This window comes from Lissotriton vulgaris, chromosome 9 (assembly GCF_964263255.1).
Source record: "Lissotriton vulgaris chromosome 9, aLisVul1.2, whole genome shotgun sequence".
Taxonomy (NCBI): Eukaryota; Metazoa; Chordata; class Amphibia; order Caudata; family Salamandridae; genus Lissotriton; species Lissotriton vulgaris.
Window position 1 is genome coordinate 490,780,439 of NC_141697.1, and position 16,021 is coordinate 490,796,459.

The following is a 16,021-nucleotide window of genomic DNA, read 5'->3' on the forward strand; positions in this document are numbered from 1 at the left end:
TGAGGTGGAGTTGTCAGACTACGAGGACCATGACGACGACATTGCTGTGCCACAAACACAACCTGCTGGGTTGTCTACGCCAAGTGATGGCAGATACAGACGTGAGGAGATTACAGAAAACTATTTCTGAGTGAGTACAGATGCACAGACAGGTAAATGGTTGTGAGGAAAAGAAAATTTTAATAATGTTGCAACACCGTTACTGCACTGATGTGCAACAAAAGAAAATGTTAATGTAAAGTAAATCAATGTCAAAGGTCCGGGTTGCCTCACCCGCCCTGGCAAGCCTACTTTTTGCTGCGCTTAGCAGCCCCACTGGGGTGTGCCTCTCCCCCTTCCGCATGTCCAGCAGCTTCAGCAGAGCGCCTGGTGCTTCGGCGCGGCTCCGACACAGCGCTGGCCGGGCTGCTGCGGCTGCTGCTGTCCCCAGTCTCGGCCAGGTCCAGGGCTGGATTGGCCACAGTGTTGGAAATAATCATTGCCTCCATGGCGGTTGTTATGCGGGCCATGCCCCTGGTGACCTCAGCGCTGTTCTGGGTCAAGCTGGCCTCCATATTTGCCCCACGTTGGCATAGTTGTGCAGCAGCAGCAGCAAGGCGGCTAATTGATCTGTTGTGCATGCGGGCATCCCGCCGGCGAGAGTGCTCGTGCTCGTCAAGTTTGGTGCATAGCTGTGTGATGGCTGTGGTCACACGGCCAAGACCTGCATCAACTTCCTTATTGGTTTGGACGAAAGCCTTAAACCCTTGCACCATCTCTCCCATTTGCAGGTTATGCTGGCGAAGCTGGCGCTGGCAGGCCATGATGGATTTCGCCTGCATGCGCTGTATCTTCACCATGCTGCCCTCCAGCCCCTGAAAGACGCTGCCCTCCCGTGCCGGAAGTGCAGTGCTGGAACTTGTACGCCTCCGGGAACTGCTGCTGCCCTGCTGTGTGGGCTGGGGTGCCACTGGTGTTGCTGTGGTGGTAGCTGGGGCCTGACCCGCTGCTCCCTGGATAGGGTTCAGTGGAGCCACAACAATACTCCTGGCAGGAGATGTGGCAGGTGCAGGGTGGGCCGTTGTAGGTGAGTTCTCAGGGGAGAACAGCAATGGGGGTGTGCCAGACATTTGGGGGGAGTGAAGAAAAGTGAAGTCAAGTCCTAGGTCTCCCTCATTTCCCTGGCCAATGGTGTTGTCCTCCTCCTCCTCCTCCAGGGCAGCCTGACTTGTGCTTGGCCCTGCCACCGCACTGGAAGTTGTTGCTGGTGCTGGTGCCTCAGTTGCTTCTGCTCCTCCGCCTGATGGTGCCCCTAGGTATAAAGAAGCATTTGTGAATTGAGTGCCGATGTATTACAGTCACTACAATTAAAGCATTGCACATGTCCTTGCATATACTTTGATTCTGTTCGACTGTTTTTTATATTATGCTTCTGCACTGCCATATTTTGCGTACTTCTGCTGACTACATTTACCATGATGCATTTCTCTTGTCTGTTGGTAGCAGTACTGGGCTGGGGTTTGGCTGTGCATTGTGTCTAAAGGGGAGGTGTCTGGTAGGGTGTGTCATGATGCGCATGCTTCTTACCTTTAGCTGTAGCTCTGGCTGAGCTATCCAGGTTCCCGATTCCAGACACACACTCCCTCTCGATGGTGCTGGACACCAGTTCCTCCAGCTCAGTGAGGGGTGGCGCCGGGTTCCTGCCTCCACCAGTCAGTCCAGCTTGCCTCTGCAGCTCTGCCATTTTGCGTTTAGTTAGGCTGCGTATATCATAAAACCTTTTTTTTAGGTCATCAAGGCTCCTGGGTGTGACACCAACTGAGTTAACCTTCTCAGCAATCTCGCTCCAGAGCCTCCTCTTTGTGCTGTCCGGTACAGTGAGGGACAGCCTCGCAAAGAGCTGCCTGTGCACCCTCACCACCTCCTCCACCAACACCTGCAGCTCCATGGTACTGAATTTGGGTTTTCTCTTGTGGCCAGCCTTCTGGCTCTCACTGCTGCTAGCCATCTTTCTCTCACAGTGCTCTGGCTCCTGCTTCCACTGCTGCTCACTGTGAATGTTCAGCTCAGGCTGCCTCTCCAGAAAGTTCTTAATGAGCTGCACCTGCCTGGGTAGCCACTCCCTGCTTGGGTGGGGGAGGGTGGATCCACCTCATTGGCTGTTTCGGATTTTACCGAATCGGATTTTACCGATTCGGATTTAACCGAATCGGATTTTACCGAATCGGATTTTTCAATGCATTCCTATGGGCATTTTGGCCATGGGGGTGTATTTCGATCACCGATTTGGTATTTGCCGATTCGGTATTTGCCGATTCGGAAAATTCCGATTCGGTGGTAGCCGATTCGGTACATTCCGATTCGGTGCATGCCGATTCGGTACGTATTGAATCACAATACCGATTACGACCGAATCGGTATTTTTTCGTTTTTTTTTTCCTACATCTCGTTTTCCGATTTCAGAATACCGATTCGGTGCGCTTCGGTATTTTGAAATTGGAAAAAGCGTTTTACCTACATCGGGCCCTAAGTATGAGTTACTATCTATATGACTAAATAAAGTTGTGTTTGTATAAGTGTGTAGCTTAGAAAATATAAGTATGATCAATTGTTTGCATAAGTGGGTAGGATGACTGCATAAGTGAATAGGATGTTTGCACCATTAGGGGTTGGCGGAATTTGCGTAATCGCGTTACGCAAATATCCGCTTAACGGTAAAAAATCGCTGCAAACACGCAGAAATTCCGCGAACACGCAGAAATGCTTATTCAAGACGCTTTTTTACTGATCGCAATCACTGTTTGCGTGCTCGGGGGAAATATCTTGCGAACACGCATTTGAGAACACGAACAAGCAAACAATTTGCGAAGTCGAGGTACACAGAATTTTGGGCAATTTCGTGTTCTCCACGGAGCGTGAAATTACCCAAATTCCGCAAATTCCACGAGCGGAACGGAATTTGCCACCCAGGACTAGTGCTGGTGTGTAATGTCGATGTAGGTATATAAGTATATTTAATAGTGTTCTATTGATCTTCTACGCATGTATGATTGAATCTATAGGGAAGTGTTTAGATGTGTGTAGATATAGGAATCACTGAGTGGGTTTTTAGAAACTTGTATTGGTGTGTCAATCGTTTCAAATATGGTGCTCCATATTTTATAATGAGTGTTGAAAGGTTATACTAGTGTATGATAAGATGTATCAGATTGCCACGTGGACGATGTCATCAGTGATGTCATCGGTGATGTCATTTGAGATGTCATCAGTGATGTCATCAGTGATGTCACTGACATGTCATGAATTATGTAATATGTGACATCATCAGCAGTGGGTTGTGGGTGCGCGAGTCATAGTTAGTAAAACTAGCTATAACTGAGGAATTTCAATGGTTTTGTACGAGTGAAATGTCCAACTAACTATAACACCCCTAAAACCTATGTTTTTTTCAGTGAATTTCTAAGGTTTTTTAAATGCTAATTCCTAACTATAACATGTCTGAAACCTATGGATTTTTTCAGTGAATTTCAAAGGTTTTGTAAATGACAATTTTTAATGTATAAATTCTTATATTTATTTTTTGATACTGATTTACTACATTTTTTTAAACTATTTATCTTTAGATATTTTATTTTTTAAATTAAATTAGAATTACATTATACATTATATTATAAAATATACTTTCTCAGAATGAATTACTATAGTTTAAATACTTTGCAAATAGGCAATAGGCTTTTAGGAACAGTAGTTACAGTGGTTGCAATGGGCATCACAATTTCAAACACAATGCAATATTGAGCTGAATGGAAATTTCTAGTTAAATGCAATTAGTTACTTTATTGATTACTTTTTTAACCAGGGGACTGGATCTTATATTCAGTCCTGGGACATCTTCTGTAAACAGTTGAGTAAAAGCGCTTTGGTTACAGTAGTGATTTTTAAGGAATATTATTGTATTGTAAAAGTTGACACATTAACTATTTGACATAGAATCACCAATGTTATCCTATGGGAGGAAATTCACTTAGCAAGTAAGTAGTGTTATCGTTACTTTTTCTTACTCGGTGGTGGCTCCTGGATCCAGCACTGGTGTATCTCCTGTAAACAGTTGAAAGAATGCGTTTAAGTCATACAGGCGATTTTTAAGGAATATTTGTAGTTTGTGAAAATAGAAACTTTTCTGGTGAAAACCAGACAATGGAATTCTTTGGAAGGAAATACAAGTTACTGGTAAGTATGGTTAGAATTACTTTTTAGAGTCATTACTGGGCTAAAAGATGCAGCACTGAGTTCTCTCGTGATAACAGGTAAGTAGATCGGAATTCGTTGTTCGGATGATTTTAGGTGAATATTTAAAAGTTCCAAAACTCCACACTTAAAAGAATTTCCAAGTGAAACCAGTCAATGTTACCCTATGGAAGGAAATTCAAATTACTGGTAAGTATGGCTGGAATTACTTTTCAGGATCAGTACTGGGCACAAAGATGCTGCACTGAGGTCTCTCCTGATAACAGGTGAGTAAATTGGAATTCGTAGTACAGCCTGTAAGCACCACAGAGCTACGTAGCAGAAAGACGTAAAAAGGGGCACGGCCTCCACCACCTCTCTGCAACGCAGTGCAGTGGCGCTTCCTGGAAGGACCTGGTGGACTACTTAGCCCCCATGGTCTCTCATGTTGAAGTGGAATTTTTTCCCCAACTTAAAATGCCCCACACTCAGGCCCTGCCCCCTTCCTTCACCATTGGGCAAACGCGCCCTGTGGTGCATTTTAAGTTGAGGAATTAATTCCTCTTCAATCTTGAGGGTCCCTGGGGGCAAACTAGCCCACCAGGTACCCCCAGTAAGCGCCACAGAGCTGCTTGCAGAGAGGTATAAAAAGGGGTGTGGCCTCTGAAAACCTCAATGCAACGAAGCTCCCTGGATGGAGGCCATAATTTGCACCGGTGACCCATCCCCCGAGGGCATGGCCCTTTTTTTTAATTGTTATTTTGGAAGGGGGCTGCCTTACCCCCCTCCTGTGGCCAGTTCTGGCCCCGTGAACCCCATCCCCCGGGGCCGTTTCTTGGGAGGGGCTGCGTGGCCCCCTCCCAGGCCATTTCTAGCCACGGGGACCCCATCTCCCAGGGCTGGCCCTCTTTGTTGGGGGCCGTGAAGTGCCCAAACTCCCCACGGTCCCAGCCGGCTGCCCGCGTCCTGCGGGAACCGGCATTGTTTTTCCAGATGGGTAGCAGCTAACATGCTGCTCCCCCAGTGGAAAAGCAATCTGCTTTCCTATTTGGAAGGGAGAGCAGGTTTCCTGTTCTCTCTTCGAAATAGGAAAGCAGTTTGCAATGACAGGGTGGGAACCGCGAGTCATTGCAAACTACAGTGTCCCTAGGGTGGGCACCCGGGACACTGCAGGAGCCGGCCCTGGGGGTGGCAGTCCCCAGGGCCTAGACAAGGCTCCAGAAGGGGGGCCTTGCAGCCCCCTCCCATATCTTGAAGAATCCCCGGGGGTGGCAGTCCCTGGGGCTGGGGGGGGCCTCAGAGCCCACCTCACCTAATGTTTTGAAGCCCCGGGGTTGGCGGTCCCTGGGGCTGGGGGGGCCCCCCACCCAATTTAAACAAGCCCCGGGGGTGGGAGTCCCTGGGCTTTGGGGCCCACGTGAGCCCCCTGCATATTTTAAGTTAGAGCCCCAGGGGGGTCGGTGGGAGCTCTCAAGTGGATGCTTTTCATGGTGGCAGCAGTGTCCTTGGTCGTGATTGGAGTACAGTAGGTGATGGTGGGCTGGGTGGTGTCTCTGGGGGGCTGGCAGTTGTGATTTGTGTGTGGTCGATGAAGTTGTAATAGAGTTTTCTGATATTGAGGTAGAAGTAGATACCAAGCTTGTCGCAGAGGTCTTGGGATGGGGTGATGTCTGTGGCTTTGCTGCGTGGGTTGGTGAATTCCTGGATAACGGTAAAGAATTCCTTGAAGTTGGTGGTGTTGGTGAGGATTTTGTTGTGGATGAAGTTCCTCTTGGTTATTCTGATTTGGTTGTGGTAGTTTGTCATGGCCTCCTTGTTGGTCGAGTAGTTGTTTGTTGTCTTGGTGTTCCTCCAGGTCTTCTCCAGGCGTCTGCAGATGTGTCTTGCTTCTTGGAGATCTGTGGTGAACCAGGCGGCTTTCCTGGGGCGTTGTTCACCATAGTTGCATAGCGGGGCAAGTTCATCTGCAAAGTTGGATATCAAAGTGTGGAGTTCTCTGGCTGCGGAGTTTGCATCGGGTAGTCAGGTGGGGTTTTCTCGGGTGAGGGTGGAGCTCAGTTGCCCGTCGGTGACCTTGCTCCAGTTTCTTCTTATTTGGTGCCTTGGGTTTGACAACGGTGAAGTGAAAACAGTGGTGGCCGGTCCATGGAGGTTACGTTGTGTGGTTGAAGCGGACTCTGTTGCCTGCTGCGAAGATGGGATCGAGGGTGTGTGCTGCTCTGTGTGTGGGCGTGGTGATTTGATGGGTGAGTCCAATGACGGCTAGATTGTTGTGGAGGGTGGTGAAGTTAGGGTTGCTGGGGTTGTCTAGGTGGAAGTTGAGGTCTCTGATAAGTATGTAGGTCATTGATGCGATGGCGTGGTGTGGTAGTGTAGAAATAATTGGATTAAGCATTGCCAGAAGACATGTCGTATTTAGAGCCTATCTTGGCCGTTTTACTGAATCCGTTTTGTATTTCTTTCAGCCATTTTGTATGCCATGTGCTCTGTCCCACCTCCCTGTCAACTGCTCTTGAAATCTGCCTAGAGATAAGATATGTTTAGTCTCCTCTTCGTTGCACAAGCTCAGAAGAGCATGCAGCTGTCTCTGAATTGTAACTGTCAAGATGTGTCCACCAGAATAGCTGACTGTTAGTCCTTCCCACTTGCTGAAAGCACACTTTCTGTATGACCTTGTATGTATTGAAACCTACACTCTGTGCTCTGTACCAGCTTCATTTCAGCCTCTGTGTGGGTATAAAAGGACCAAGCTCCTTCTAGTCAGTGTGCTACCTCATACTATACCGAAGGGTGTTGTGTGAGTCTAGTTCCACCTCAAGATGATCCCTGGGACCTCCCTAGTTGGGGACCTCCCTAGTTGGTCCCCAACCTGGTGGCCATCATCTTTTGGAGCCGCACCCAAACCAGTCACGAAAGTGAGAAATCTGGGTGTCATCTTTGATGACAATTTAAATCTCATGGCTCACGCCAATCAGACGGCCTCTACGGCTTTTTACAAGTTACGTCTGGTGAGGAAGATCCTCCCTTTTCTCCCTATAAATGTGGGAAAGACACTGATTAGTGCTTTGGTCCTATCAGCACTGGATTACTGCAATGGATTGTTTGCAAACGCTCAAGTTAGGATAATTAAGAAAATGCAAACAATCCAAAATGCAGCAGCCAGACTTCTCCTTAACATTCCTAAATTCAAACCTATAGCAGAATCATTGAGGAGTCTTCACTGGCTTCCTGTCAGGAATCGAATTAAATTTAAGACGTTATGTATCGTCTATAAGGCACTACACCATCAAGCGCCTCAATTCCTGTGTGACCATCTTGTCCCATATACTCCTGCTCGAATGCTACGATCAGCAGGACAAAATGACTTAGTAGTGCCACGGACGAGGCTGGTCAACTGGGGAGACAGACGTTTCCTAGTTGCCGCCCCAAGATTGTGGAACACACTTCCACAAACAATAAGATCAAGTCCAAACCTAATGTCCTTTAGGAAGAAATTGAAAACTTGGCTATTTATCTCTGAAAAACTTTCCAAGCTCATATAGGAGGGTAATACAGTACAGCGCCGAGACGCCTGCGGGCAATTGTTCGCGCTCAATAAATGCTAAAAATAAATAAATAAATAAATAAGAGGTTTAATAAACTCTGTCTTTTCTATTCCAGTTTCTGTGCCAGCTTCTTCCTATTGGTCTGAGGACTCTGAGCAGAGAAGGGAGAACCCCTAGCACTGGTAGGCCTTGCTGAGGCCCACCACATCAGTGGGGTGCGATGAAGTCGGTGATGGTGGTGGCGAAGGGTGTCTTGGGGCCGGGGGTCTGTAGATTAGGGTTCCTCGGAGTGTGGTGTTGGGGCTGGTCCAGATATGGAAGTGCAGGTGTTCGGCGGTGGGGAAGGTTTTGCTGGAGGAGGTGAGTCAGAGGGTGTTCTTGTGGATGATGGCGAGGCCCCTTCCCAGGTGGTTGGGGCGGTCCTTCCTCTGGATCTTGTATCCGTCCAGGATGGCGGTGTTGATGTCGGGGGCAGAAGTGGCGTTGGTCCAGGTCTCCGTGAAGAAGGCTATGTCAGCGAGAGAGAGTCCAGTAGGTTCCAGATTTCCGTGACGTGTTTGTGTACGGAGCGCACATTGAGGAGGATGCTTCTTATTGTGTCATTGGCGGCGGTGTCTGCGGTTCCAGGAGTCAGGGGGACGTCTGGCGGCAGTGGTGGCAGGAGAACTGGCCATAGGTCGAGACTGGAGATGCTAGTTGGCAGTCTCTGAGTCGTCCGGGGTTGAGTGCGAGGAGGGTGGCGTTGTGGTAGTAGTGGGGGGGTCATGGATCCAGAGTTCCTGGTGCTGGCTGCTTCCGGCAGGCTGACAGGCGCAGACGGGCTTGTCTTAGGCGTGCCAGCGGGCGACTGTGCATATACTGCCATTAAGTAGGGGAGGGGGCAGGACCAGAGGTAGGGAGACGGGAGCAGGGACTGTGTTGGTGGAAGGGCTGCATGGGCAGCAGCAGCGGGAACCTGGCGTAAAACAAATCCTAAGTGAGGAGGAATGCAGGTGATTTACCGGTGTCTAAACTAAAATTAATATGACTCATTGAGTCTGGCAGAATGCTGGAGTTAAAATAAGATTACCTTGAGGCTGGGTGGGCTGCCGGCGCAAACCCTGCACAGCAGAGGACTTGGGGCTGCGGCAGTGAGGCGGAACTGCTGGGGAGAGTGCTGGCCTGGACCGAAGGCCGGATGTCATTTGAGATACCATCAGTGATGTCATCAGAGATGTCATTTAAGATGTTGTCAGTGTTGTCATGAGTGATGTGAATCAAACCCTGAGTGAATTTACTATTTTGCATAGTTACAACTCTAACCACTAGTATATGCTCAAAACTCACTTATATACTGCATAGGTGTTGGGTGCTCTAGGCAGGTTCATTGGTAGCTTAGCGCGGGGACACGCCGTGATGGCGTTACTGTGCGCTCTATAAGCTTGTTTATTATTATTATTATTATTATTATGTAGTAGTTCTTTGTACTTAATATCACTATTTTGTGATTCTGAGCTCTCCCGTTTGCATCTCTTTCCTGAGTGACTCTACAACGTTTACATTTCCTTTTCTGCTATCCATATCTCTTCCTTGTGGGACTCTTCAACTTGCTGACTCCCTCCCTTTGTCCTCCCTGACCCTTGCCTTTCGTGGATCCTGTCTTTTTCTGGATTGTTAATTTACCCTAGTATTGAATGTGTTATCTTTATGTAATGAATGCGATTTTCTTTTGCCATATGTTCCCCCCCCCTGTTGACTTGCCAGCTCCAACCCGCCATCTATCCCCCTGTCCCTTGTTGCCCTTTGACTAATCACTCCTTCTCCCCTTGTTGGGGAAAGATCCAATATTCTTACTCTGGAGTCTCAGTGACGCCTCTGAGAGAGTCCACAGTATCAAGGGATCCATGCACAGCTTAGGCAGGTATGCACCACTTACCAAAGCACTCCCTCTCCCCTTGTAGGGGAAGGATCCAGTAGGAAGGTCTTGGAGTCTCAGAGACCCTTCTGAGAGAGTCAACTTGGTAAAGGGAGACTCACACAGCAGAGATGTGGAAATGATACCACTTCCCCTGGGATCACAGCTTACCGGACATTGGATGAGGTTTTCACTTGTTTACCGGTTTGTGCCCCCCTTCACCCTCCCCCTTTTCATGCTCTCTCTCACCTTCTCCTACCGCTTTCCTTCTTTCAATCTTGTCTACTTTCTCTGCCCCATCCCCCTTCCTTTAATCTCTCCCCTTGCCTGCTATGCCACCTAGCCCCCTGTCCCTTGTGCCCTTTAACTAAGCACTCCTTGTCCACTTGTTGGGGAAATATCCAATTACTTATACTCTGGAGTCTCAGTGATCCCTCTGAGAGAGTCCATAACGCAGAGGGAGCCACTCACAGTTGAGGTATGGTATTATGCCCCTTGCCAAAGCACTTCCTCTCCCTTTTTGGGGAAGGATCTAGTAGGTAGGCCTTGAAGTCTCAGAAACCCCTCTGAGAGAGTCCATTGCGTTAAGGGAGCCTCTCGCAACAGAGTTGGGGGAATGATACCACTTCCCCTGGGATCACAGCGTACGGAACTTTGGACGCAGCTATTACTCGTCTACCGGTTTGTGCCCCTGTCACCCTACCCCTCTATGTTCATGCTGTGTCTCTCACCCTCCCCCTCCTCCGTCACTCCTTCATTCGCTGTCTACTTCCCCTACTCCTACCCCCTCTCCAATTAATCTCTCCCGTTGCCTGCTTTTTCCCTTACGCATATTCTCCTTATTGCTAGTCTCGATCTAACATGTAACTATGTAGCTATGCTCTAATGACTGTTTAACCTTTGAAACGATGTAACCTGTGACTATGGTCTGATACTCATGTAAAGCACTCTGATACCTCTGGGTCTAGCCAGCACTATATAAAACCTTTCAAATAAATAAATAAATAAGATGTAACTGAACATGTCATGAGTGAAGTAATATGTGAGGTCATAAGCAGTGCATTGCTGGGTGTGACTTATAGTTAGCTGAGGTAACTTTAAGTGCTGAATTTCTCTTGTTATGTATGAGTGACATCTGAGCCTAACTATAACATCCCTGTAACCATTGTTTTTTTTCAGTGAATATATATATATATTATATTGTTGCAGGGATTCTATGCAAACACAGAACTATGCGTAGGATTATGTGACCTAAGTAGATGCGGACTGAGTCATCCCACCATCTTAGTACCCATGAGGCCAGGACCGACTGGCTGTAGTGCCTTACTTGCCCTTCTACTCATTCACAGAGGAACAAGTGATTAGACACCCCAGAAAACAACACTCCTGGCTCTCTCAGTAATCGTGGTTGCAAGACACTCCCCTTCACTCACACTATTGTTCTCGTCAACAATAAGATCTAACAGAGACATAACCAAGTTTGACTCGTTTGATGCTCGTGACGGAACCCACCTATCATGAGCCACGGGTGGCCTGTGCGCATGATGGCTGGGTTCCGTCTCGACCCAGCCCGCAATTGGAATGTCCAGCACCAGGCTGGAATTCCTGCTGCATGCCACAAGTTAAAATATTCATTTTAACTAACATGCTCAAATATGCAGTATAGGTGTGCCACAATAGCATAAAAATGCATAACACAAATACGGTCAGCATGGCAAATAATCCGTAAATCATAAAAGTTGGTGTCATGATATACAACAGAGTAGCCTAACCTCCCTCCCCTTGTATAGAAGCAAGATGATTCTGTAACAGAATATCTCTTGGCATTATCTGCAGAATCTGTACCTGAGTCTATAGATGATATATCTACATCATAGGTGCTATCATGCTCTTCTTCCTAGAAAGGTCCCTCTGCAAGTGTCTGTCACCTATCCGTGTTTTCCTACAAGACCAGCGAACGTAGTCCCAAACACCAGCTGCATCTGTATGTTGTTTCTAGGTGCTAGGGACTGACCAGAACAGAATAACAAGGGGCATAGTTGTTCAACCTAGCACATAATGTTCAGACTAAATTCCAGGAACCTGCAATGCGTGAAAATAACTGAAGGTTCTTGTGTGAAAGTTGTGAAAGAAACGTATGAAAAATAAACGCATGTAGTAAAGTTCGCAAAGCAGCAGGCAATCTGCAGCATGCTAACATAGGGAAAACGACAATGTCCCCATGAGCAATGTGACACTATGGTATAGAAGTTGACCGCTATTTCTTCAGCTAAGCATCTCTGGCACTTGCACATACCATGATGCTCCACCCACCTTTGTTTTTTCAGTGAATTTCTAAGGTTTTTTAAGTTCCATCCTAACTATAACCTCCCTGTAACCTTTGTTTTCTTCATAGAATTTCTATGTTTTTTTAATTTTATTTCCTATAATGTCCCTGTAACCTTTCATTTATTCAGTCAATTTTTTATTTGAATTATATTTATTAACTTCAATGTCCATATTGCATTAGGTTTTTTTTGTGAACTTCTACGATTTTTCAAATTTTATTTGTATAATCAGATATTGTACATTACGTCTGCCTTGTGCACCACTAATTTTTGCATTTGTCATGTATTTATTTAGAAATACATTAATCATAATTTTTGGGAAATATTTGTAGTCTTCGCGATGTCATTGCGATCACTCCAAACACACCGCTAAGAGCGCGTGTTTTTCACAAATTGTAAAAGACATTTATAGACACATTTTAGCTAAAGTTTGACTCTAGGTGTTTCAGCAAGATGTTGGTTTAAATTTCCTCTGTGAATTCATTTGTAGAATAAAACACTTTTCAAATGTATTCTCTGTTTTTGCAGTAATGTCAGAAGTCGCGATGACATCACGACCTTCGTGAATACATCGTAAAAATGCAAAACAAAAGTAAACATGCAATGGCAAACAGCACATTCAATATTTATACATAAAAAATGAATCTAATTATCACACTACGTACATTCATATCTACATAAGTGTAAAACAATATAATTCTCTCAATGGCTCTCTCACAACTGACTGTTTGAGTAGCAAGTGTGACTGGGTGGGTCTGTGACTGTGTACATAATTGTCTGCCTGCATCTATGAGTGGGTGTCACAGTCTCTGAATGGTTCTTTGAGTATGTCCATCATTGTCTCAGTGGCTATCTGAGTTGATTTCCGAGTCTCTCGTGAGTTTTGTGTGAGTGTATGCATCAGTTTGTGGATATATCTATGAATGGGTGGCTCACTCTCTGAATCAATCTGTGAGTGCATGTATCACTTTGAGTGGGTCAGTGACTGTGTGTCTGAGTTTTTGAATAGCTCGGTCAGGGAGTGTGTCAGTGTCTAGGTGGGTCTGTGACTGGGTGCGTTAGTGTCTGATTGACTCTGCGATTAGGTGCATCAGTGTCTGAGTGGATTTGTTAGTGAGTTCATAGGTCTGTGAATGGGTGGGTGCATGAGACTCTAAGAGGGTGTTTCAGTGTCTAAGTAAAAACCACACAAAGAGACTCGCACTCCAGGGTCTGTGTTTTCAATTGTTTTTAATGGCGACGCGTTTCGACCAAACGGTCTTCTTCCAAAGCCAACCACAAATAAACAAAACCACCATTTTATGCAAAAAGTGTTCCACACAGTAAAGGAAATTGAGGTAGGACTGCTACGTTTCTTCAAACTACATTTTGAGTGAACTACCAGAGAGGTAGAAGGCAGACTGTGACAAAAACGGTCTCAAATAAAATTAAAGATGACAATTTGTTAAACATACATAAAGGGTACAGATTGAATAGTATATAATAATTTGTTATACTATTAATGGTAGCATTGCAACATATTGTATACTCAAAAAATATGAGCTCCAAATATACAAAAACAGTTCATTTTTCACTGCATTATATAAACATGTCCTCTCAAATTATTTGCTCCACAGTTTTTTAGACCGCTTGAAAGTATCACAGTTGTCTATTAAATGCACAACATTGTTAAATTTATATCATCACGGTCAAGTGGCCGAATTTACAACAAACTTTAGGGTTAACTCATCACGGCCAGGTGGCCAAATCATAATATCCGAAATACTCCACAACGGTAGTCTTAGTAGCTAATAAGGACTAGAGCAGTAAAACCTCCTCTACCTCTAAGGTAGGATGGGGAAACACCCCCATATATATAACGGGAGTTTCCAACGTTATATAGGAGTCATTTCAAACAAACTAAAAAAGTAAAGAAAGTTAAAGGGTGAGGTACTGAAATACTTCTTTCAGCCCTGTGAACTATAAAAAGTGAACCCTGTGTTGCCTGAAAAACTTGCCTAGCCAGACATGTTAAGGACAAGCACAATGGTGTGATTGTGAAAAAATAAAATCAATGGTATTTGCATGGATACCCTCATTCGGACAGGGAACATTTCATTATACATGATAAATTGTATCATAATTCAAAAACAGACATTGAGACGGATTCAAGCCAGGTATGGTAACTCAGATCATAATTGGAGTCCAGGGGTACTGATGTAATTAACCCACCTGTGTCAGAGAGAGCCCTCTCTGAGCAGGTTAGTGAGGGAAGGGGGGGACAGACACAGACACCAACAATGAGGGATCTGGGTAACAGAGGGAGTGAGGACACAGATTGAACTGGTGCAGAGTAAAGGCAGATCTTTCGGCTCAACATAGGGTCTTAGCCAATGTGCACATACAGTTCTTCATCCTCGTTCAGGCCAAAGGGGTTCATCGAATCCAGGCGGATGATATAGCGGGATTCCAGGACACGTAGTTGTTTAAGACGGTTACCCCCTCTGGGGTTTGCTGGGACCCTGTCGATGCCAAAAAAGGAAAATTGGTTAACATCACTGTTGTGAACGCGAAACCAGTGTCTTGCAGTAGCATAGGACATATCAACATTTCTGATAGCTCGCATGTGCTCAAGGATCTTCTTTTTTATAGGAAAGATGGTACTGCCTACATAGAGCTTTGAACATGGACACATAATTACATAGACACAGTGATCAGTGTTACAGTTCATGAATTTGCCTATACTTTCAGTTTTTCCCGTAGGAAGTAAATAGGACTTCACATTTTTACTGGTAGCACAGGCTTTACATTTGCCACATTTATAGAACCCTTTTTGTTCTTTGAGCCAGTGTTTCTTTTGTACAGGGCCCTCAAAGTAACTCCTAACAAGCATGTCTTGTAGAGAACGTGCCTTTCTGTAGCTAACCTGTGGTGAACTATTGATCAATTGGCCAATGGTCGGATTCAAATTGGGTGCTCCTGCAAGGTTTGGATTTTGAAACGGCCGGTCCCGGTCGTGAAGAGCGGCCCATCGCCTTGTGCGGACTTCGCCAGGCACCTACTATGGAGTTTGGGTTCGAGGAGGGAGCGGGACAGGCGCTGCTGCAGGGCGGTGCCTGCCCCACCACTGTGACAGTAAAGAAGCAGGGCAGGTGTCGAACTGGTGCCCCCATCAAACCCACTGGGGATCAATACTTGTTATATTGGGACTCTGATCAGGCGCGCTCACTAGAGCAAGACTTTGTGCACTACAACAACCAGGATGCCGGGCGGCGGGCTCCGCCCTACTCGGCAGGTGTTTTCACTTAAGGTGCGCATTTGAACAGCGCTCTCAGTTGTCCGTTTTCCATTCCACTGATGAAGAGAGTCAGTTACTCCCGAAACGCGTTTGGCAATAGAACTCTGTGATGGATGCCTCATCAAGCCGCCTGCCAGCATGCTGTCATGCTTCAATGTGATTATTTTATGCTCCCTGAGGAAGCCTTCAAATTGGGTGCTCCTGCAAGGTTTGGATATATATATATATATTACCTACTGGCGGTCGCCAGTAGGTATATATAGTTAGGATTTTTTTCCTATGGGATTTCTGAAAATTCTATGTCAAATAACTTTGGCGTTTGTGGACGGAATTGGCTGAAATTTTCAGGAAAATGGCACATTTTGTTTCTGAGCAGCCCCTGGAAATTTGGGGGGGTTTCGTCAAGGGGGGGCCGAGAAAAAAGGGGGGTCCCAAAACGCGTTTTTCCTATTCATTTTTCCATAGGGCGGTTGGAATCACTTTTAACTCGAACGGCTGAATGGATTTACACGAAACTTGGCAAAATTGAAGATATGGTTTGCCCGACGTGCCTTTGCTATGTCTTAATATATGTGCTCCAGTGGATTTTGAGAAATTAACGTTTTAAAAAACAGATATATCTGTGACAGCGTCCCGGTTAGCGCCCCAGTTCGCGTACCTGACGCGTAACGGAACTTCGCAAGGAGAAGCGGATTGGCTCCCGGTGACTGTGAACATTCTAAACAGTCCGGAGCGGCCGCCATCTTGTGTCTCGGTAGGATCGAGACACAAG

At 46.1% G+C, this 16,021-nt stretch overlaps 1 protein-coding gene across 1 annotated transcript; it reads right to left on the bottom strand.

Moving 5' to 3' along the window:
• Nucleotides 1-287: 287 nt before the first annotated feature.
• Nucleotides 288-1,987, bottom strand: LOC147690313 (uncharacterized). The gene is made up of 2 exons (XM_086936666.1): nucleotides 1,567-1,987; nucleotides 288-1,291 (listed from the first exon to the last, which is right to left on the bottom strand). The coding sequence occupies exons 1-2, from the start codon at nucleotides 1,985-1,987 to the stop codon at nucleotides 288-290; spliced, it is 1,425 nt and encodes a 474-aa protein (XP_086792792.1).
• Nucleotides 1,988-16,021: the final 14,034 nt, after the last annotated feature.